Source organism: Myotis davidii, unplaced genomic scaffold (genome assembly GCF_000327345.1).
Source record: "Myotis davidii unplaced genomic scaffold, ASM32734v1 scaffold46, whole genome shotgun sequence".
NCBI classification, from domain to species: domain Eukaryota; kingdom Metazoa; phylum Chordata; class Mammalia; order Chiroptera; family Vespertilionidae; genus Myotis; species Myotis davidii.
The window spans coordinates 1,675,125-1,681,908 of NW_006383006.1; the positions used below are offsets into that span (position 1 = coordinate 1,675,125).

Sequence of the window (6,784 nt, forward strand, 5' to 3'; positions counted from 1 at the left end):
TGATTTCATAGAGGGAGAGAAACATCAATGATGAGAGAGAATCATTGATTGGCTACCTCCTGCACACCCCCTACTGGGGACTGAGTCTGCAATCCAGACATATGCCCTTGACCAGAATTGAACCCGGGACCTTTCAGTCTGCAGGCCGCTCTATCCACTGAACCAAACTGGCTAGGGCAACATGATATTTCTTTAAACTTCATATTATATATATTTTTTTAATATGTTTGTATTGGTTTTAGCGAAAGAGGAAGGAAGAGAGACAGAGAGGTGGAAATGTTGATTGGCTACCTCCTGCATGCCCCCTCCCAGGATGGAGTCCACAACCCTGGGCATGTGCCCTGAAAACAAAAAAAAACAAGTATAATGTGCTATAATCTGGGTGGTGGTTACATGGTTTTTCTTTTTTCTTTTAAATATCTATTTATGATAAAAGCCATTAGCTTTTACCTTTGGTTTTTATCTTTTTAAAACCTCTTGGTTTTTATCTTTTTTAATATATATATATATTTAATTGATTTCATAGAGGGAGAGAAACATCAATGATGAGAGAGAATCATTGATTGGCTACCTCCTGCACACCCCCTACTGGGGATCGAGTCTGCAACCCAGGGCATGTGGCTTGACTGGGGATCAGACTGTGACCTCCCGGTTCATAGGTCAGTGCTCAACCACTGAGCCACACGGGCCGGGCTGAGGATGAAACTTGGTTTTCGTCCATTCAGAGCTGCAGCGCCAGGGACGCTTCCAATGGGCGCCTTTGTGAGGACGGCGGCGGATGCGGCTGAAGGTCAGAGTAGATATCAGCCATATAATGTATTTTCTGTATTCCTTTATATGGTGTATATGATGTTTTTAACAGTAAATTTGTAAAAAGTAATATTTCAATGCAGATTTCTACTGTTTGGTAGTTGGTTTATTTAAATTATTCTGCTTTAGTTTCTCCATCATTTTGTTTGTATATTTTGGTGAATTTCTCAGTGCTTAAAACATCTAGCTTCAAAAGCTAACCACTATTACACACTGGATTGTATAGTTCCAGCCAAAACCAAAAAAAATGTAGATAGCTTAGTTTAGGTTTTTGAAATATTTAAGATAACTCAAGACTGTCATTACTACTTTTAAATACTACAGTGATTCAGAAACCTTTGTTGGAAACCAGCAAAATATGACTCATAATGTATTTATAGAGTAAAAATTGGCAGTCTTAATTTTTAAATACTTTTTAAAAAATACAATCAGTCCTTACTTAACGTTGTCAATAGGTTTTGTGACTTTAAGTGAAATGACGTATAATGAAACAGTTTTGCCACAAACTACTTGATAAAAACAAGAGTTAAGTTACATTGGCATCTCATCAATATTGTAAGTTATGACAAAATGGCATTGAGAGAAACAAAAGAACATTATGTGAGGACCTTCTGTAGCTGAGACTTAAACTCATGGAAGTGGTTTGGTGTGCTCTGAATCTAGCAACTTCTTAAATTTGCCATCTCTTAAACCTGCTCTTTAGGAATGGGATTTTTCTTATATCTGAACTAGAAGACTTTGAACTCTTCCTCCTAAGACTGAACCGCATTGGGGGTGTGATGCAAGATACCCTCCCTGTTCAAAACTACAGGTCCAAAGAAGGTTGGGATTTCCATTCTCACTTCATTCTTTATTGTTTGGAACACAGCCTGCAGTATCTTCTTTATGTCTATCTCGACTGTTACAAGTAAGTCCTGAGAGTGATTTGTCCTTGAGCAGGTCTTCATGTGACAAGAGCACATGATACTTGAATGTGACAAGAACAAAATATTGAGCATTCACTGGAGGAATACTGATCTTCCTGAAGTAATTCCCCTCCCTGCAGCACTTGGTACATCTTTTAGTTTCATGCTACATTCAACTAAATGCTTACCATGGTTTTTTGTTTGTTTGTTTGTTTGTTTTGGTGATGTTAAATCTGTAAGCTCTCTGTTAACCTTTTAAATAATTAGAGATTAGAATGAAGTGAAAGAAATGCTTTAAAAGTTAAAAAGAGAGGAAGAGACTAAAGGTTAACTTGGGAGTTCTTTGGTAACGTTCATTACCAGGCAAATGTTAAACAACTTTGAATTTATAAACACTGCAAGTTAGATATGCTCTAAAATTTACATTTGGATGGATGGGTGGGTGGATTGATCAATAGCTGTACAGACATGCACCAACATATATTTACTTAAGATCAACTTGCAGAATCATATCTGTGGCCAGTGTTCATTGCTATTGGGTCAGTAATAACAATAATAGTAGTAATCTCTAATATATGAGTGCTTACAATATTCTTGGCACTTAGATTATTTTACTAATCTTCACAAAAACCCTATGAATGGTTACTTTTTGACAGATGAGGAAACTGAAGCTTCAAGTGACACTAAGTGTCTTACTATGGCACACAACTAGTAAATGGCAGAGTCAGATTTAATTCCACTTACGTTTGATTCTAGAGCCCACTTTCAGTGTGCTAATGAGAACATTTTTTTTTTTTCCCTTTGGGACCCGAGAGAACATTTAAATGTGTATAGTAAAAGCTAGAAATTCAAACTGGGTCTATTTCTGGTTCATATCATTGAGGCTTAATTACACACAGAGATGTTTTTCCCAAAGCTACTGGCAAGAGATGATTTAAAAGTCGTATTTTCAAAGGACCTATTCTGAGCCTTAACTCCTAAGTCCTAGCTTCTCTGTAGTTGTGTAAAGGGTTATAAAAACCTCTTAAGTTTGAAAATGTTAAAGAGTTTTTATTGTAAAAATAATAAAATACAAAGTATTTTAAAGCACAAGGTATCTGTTAATCTTACACAAAGCTGGTAATATTTTATTATGGTAGTAAACACAGTTTAAATATTATTATCTCTGTCTCTAAAATTTACCTCTATTTCCAGATCATAAGGAATATGTAAAACACAAGTGGGAGTATATTATATTTACTTTTTAATTTCGAGATTCTTTTTTTAAAGCTAGTTATTACCTTAGCAGACATGATTGTAATTATCTGTCTTATCTTGCATGTTAATCAAAGAGTTTGTTTTCTTTTGTTTTATATATAGGCTTAGTCCTCCAAATTGTTCCTTTTTGGGAAAAAAAGAATTACATGAAACTCACCCCTGGTTTGAATTTTTAGTTCAGTGTCGAGAAGTTTCTAGTAACTTAACAGGTATGGGTACTGTATTAAATACAAAAATTTCTTTGAATAAATAACTGGTCTGTTGAGTGGCATTTAACTTGTGAACTCTTTTTAAATAAATCATTTGGCTGTAGACAAATATCTGACTATAGTCTAGTCTCAAGCTTTGTTTAAGAAGCGGAAGATCAAAACTGTTAACCTCTTCAGAGCCAAGAAAAACCAGGCAGAGCAGACAGTATATAGTTGTTTCCTTTCCCTCTCACTCTCCTGCTCTATTCTTTTTGGCTCTCTCTCTTCCTGCCAGTTTATTACAGGCTGAATTCCTGCTCTCCGGCACATTGGCACCCTTTTCCAATGAAGAAGTGGTCTGTCTTTTAGGAAGGAACTCCAGATGGAGTGAAAAGATATGCACAGTATGTGTGGGCTCGTGTCTTCTGTGGCAGAGCTGCTGACAGAGAACATTGCTCTGATTATAATCAGATAGAACTGCCCTGTGAGCCCTGAGGGTATTATTTCAGAGATTCAGGAATGTCAGCAGCCAGTCTTTCACTCACTATTATGTAATGTCCGGTTTCTTTCCAAATGAAGAATTTTTTCCTAATGTGTTCTTTTGTTTTGTTTTGTTCGTTATTTTTGGTGCTGATTACAAAGTAATATATGTTTATTGTAAAAAAATAAATAATTGGAAGCCACAGACAACTATTGAGAAGATAACATGTCCATGGGTAGATAGTAGATAGGAAGATTCATAGGTAGCTCTTGATATATTGTAATGTATTTTCTAATTATTGTCTTCATGCTCTTTTTGGTCTATAGTATTTCATTCATCTAACAAATATTTATTGAGCTCCTACCTTGCGACAGTCTATAAATGCTGGGAAACAAGAAATATTTGTGGCCCTAACTGGTTTGGCTCAGTGGATAGAGCGTCGGCCTGCGGACTGAAACGTCCCAGGTTCAATTCCAGTCAAGGGCATGTACCTTGGTTGCGGGCACATCTCCAGTAGGAGGTGTGCAGGAGACAGCTGATCAATGTTTCTAACTCTCTATCCCTCTCTCTTCCTCTCTGTAAAAAATCATTTATATTAAAAAAAAGAAACATTTGTGTATTTGTATTCTGTTTTTCACCCCCATATAGTAATTATAAGAATTTTCCTGTGTACTTGGAAATAATGACCATTTTATGTTTACATAATATTTCCTTGTATGAATATATTCATTTAATTTACTACTCTCTCATTTATTAGCATTGAGACTGTTTTTTCTCTCCTGTAAATAATAGTCTTTAGTATATTTGAACATAAAATTTTTGTCTTGTTCCAGATTTTTTTTTTCTGTGATCCTCAACCGAGGATATTTTTCCATTGAATTTCAGAGGGAGTGGAAGAGAGAGGGAAAGACAGAGAGAAATATTGATGTGAGAGAAACACATCAATTGGTTGCCTCCTGCATGCGCCCTGACCAGGGCCTGGGCTGGGGAGGAACCTGCAACCGAGGTATGTGCCTTTGACCAGAATCAAACCCAGGACCCTTTGGTCCACAGGCCAATGCTTTATCCACTAAGCCAAACCTGCCAGGGCCAGATTATTTCTTTAGATAGGTTTTTGGATATGAAATTACTGGGTCAAAGGTTATACACACTTTGAATGTTCTTGCTATAAGACCAGATTGCTTTCTAAGGGGTTTGTACCGTAAGTCCCAGCTGTCTGATTGAGGATGATTATTTTTAAAAATCATTGCTGTTTTGATAGGTGATATATGGCATCTAATTATTTTAATGTGCATTTCTGTATTGTTAGTGAATTACATATTTTTATGGTTGGACATTTATAGTTTCTCTTTTGTAAATGGTTTTTTCTTTTGTTCATTTATCTGTTAGTATTTGGGGCATTGTTTTGTATACGCTCTTGGCTAAAGACATTAAGCCTTAGGTTGTCATCTGTTGTTAATTTTCCCCCTAGTTCATCACTACCCTTCAGGGTTTTTTTTTGGTTTTTTTTGTTTTGTTCTGTTTTTTTAAATACTTTTTTTGATTTTTTTACAGAGAGGAAGGGAGAGAGATAGAGAGTTAGAAACATCGATGAGAGAGAAACATCGATCAGCTGCCTCCTGCACATCTCCCACTGGGATGTGCCCACAACCCAGGTACATGCCCTTGACCGGAATCGAACCTGAGACCTTTCAGTCTGTAAGCCGATGCTCTATCCACTGAACCAAACCGGTTTCGGCCAGTTTTTAATATAAGTTTTTGTTTTTACATAGACATATCTTTCATTTTTTCTCTTTGTGATATTTTCCTATTGCTTTTAAATTTAGAAAGTCCTTCTTTCTCTAGAGAGAGTTAAAATTAATTTTCTTTCTCAGAATTATATAATTCTTAATTTACATTAAGGAGAAAAACATACTCTTTTATTTTCCAGATCCTAAACTGATCTTCCAGGCTAGCCTTGCGAATGCTCAAATACTGATTCCCAGCAACCAGGCCAGCGTAAGCAGTATGCTGTTGGAAGGACATACCCTCCTGGCCCTTGCTACCACAATGTATGCTCCTGGTGGTGTCAGCCAGGTATGGACAGTACCTCTACCTATTATGGCAAAATAGGACTGATTTTAAATTTAGCAGAAATATCTATGGATTTTCTAGAAATCAGTTGTATTAAAATATAACCACTCGTATTAAAAAAACTGTGGTATGTCTACACTATGCCACTATAAAAAAGAAGGAACTTTTACCATTTGCAATAGCATGGTTGGAACTGGAGAGCATTATGCTAAGCGAAATAAGCCAGTCGGACAAAGATAAATATCACATGATCTCACTCATGTGGGATATAATAATCAATATAATTTGATGAACAAGAATAGATCCAGTGACAAATGGTAGGGGCGGGGAGTTAGAGAGCAACCAAAGGACTTGTATGCATGCATATTAGCATAACCAATGGACACAGACACTGGGGCGGTGGGGTCTTGTCTGGGGTGGGAATGGCTGGAGGTGAGGGGGGTGGTCAACTGGGAGAAAAAGAAGACATATGTAAAACTTTAGACAACAAAAAAAAGATCCAGCGACAAATGTTGCGGGGTGGGGGGGCGGTTAGAGAGCAACCAAAGGACTTGTATGCATTCATATTAGCATAACCAATGGACACAGACACTGGGGCGGTGGCAGCTTGCCCAGGGTGGGAATGACTGGGGGCGGGGGGGAGTCAATTGGGGAAAAAGGGAGACATAAAAATAAATAAATAAAAAGAAAAGGGACATTGGTCACCCTAATGGATGATGTCCACAATAGCAGTATTTTATTTTAATACAGAGACATTCCATGCTATATATCCTATCTAAGAAAAGAGAAACATGGTAATTGGCATACAACCGCTACCCTTCCCTTTGGCTAATCAGGGCGATATGCAAATTAACTGCCAGCCAGATGGCGGCCGGCAGCCAGGCAGCTTGAGACTAACATGAGGCTTGCTTGCTTCAGTCAGTGAGAACTCCAACGTTCCCCGCCTGCCGCTGCAGGCCTCTGAGCTGGCAGTTTGAAACATAATTACAAAAATAGAAGCTAAACAAAACCCCAGAAACCAGCTTTCAGCAGCCCGAGATCTCAGAGCTGGAGTTGATACAGAGTTTCGA

General features: G+C 37.5%; 1 protein-coding gene across 1 annotated transcript in view; it reads left to right on the top strand.

Annotated features, from left to right (window-relative positions):
• Window positions 1-6,784, top strand: part of SPG11 (spastic paraplegia 11 (autosomal recessive)) — an 87,217-nt gene that overhangs the window by 29,398 nt on the left and 51,035 nt on the right. The window contains exons 15-17 of the mRNA XM_015557515.1: window positions 1,514-1,717; window positions 3,075-3,181; window positions 5,572-5,717. Of these exons, the coding sequence (XP_015413001.1) occupies window positions 1,514-1,717; window positions 3,075-3,181; window positions 5,572-5,717 (457 nt within the window). The remainder of the gene's footprint in view (window positions 1-1,513; window positions 1,718-3,074; window positions 3,182-5,571; window positions 5,718-6,784) is intronic.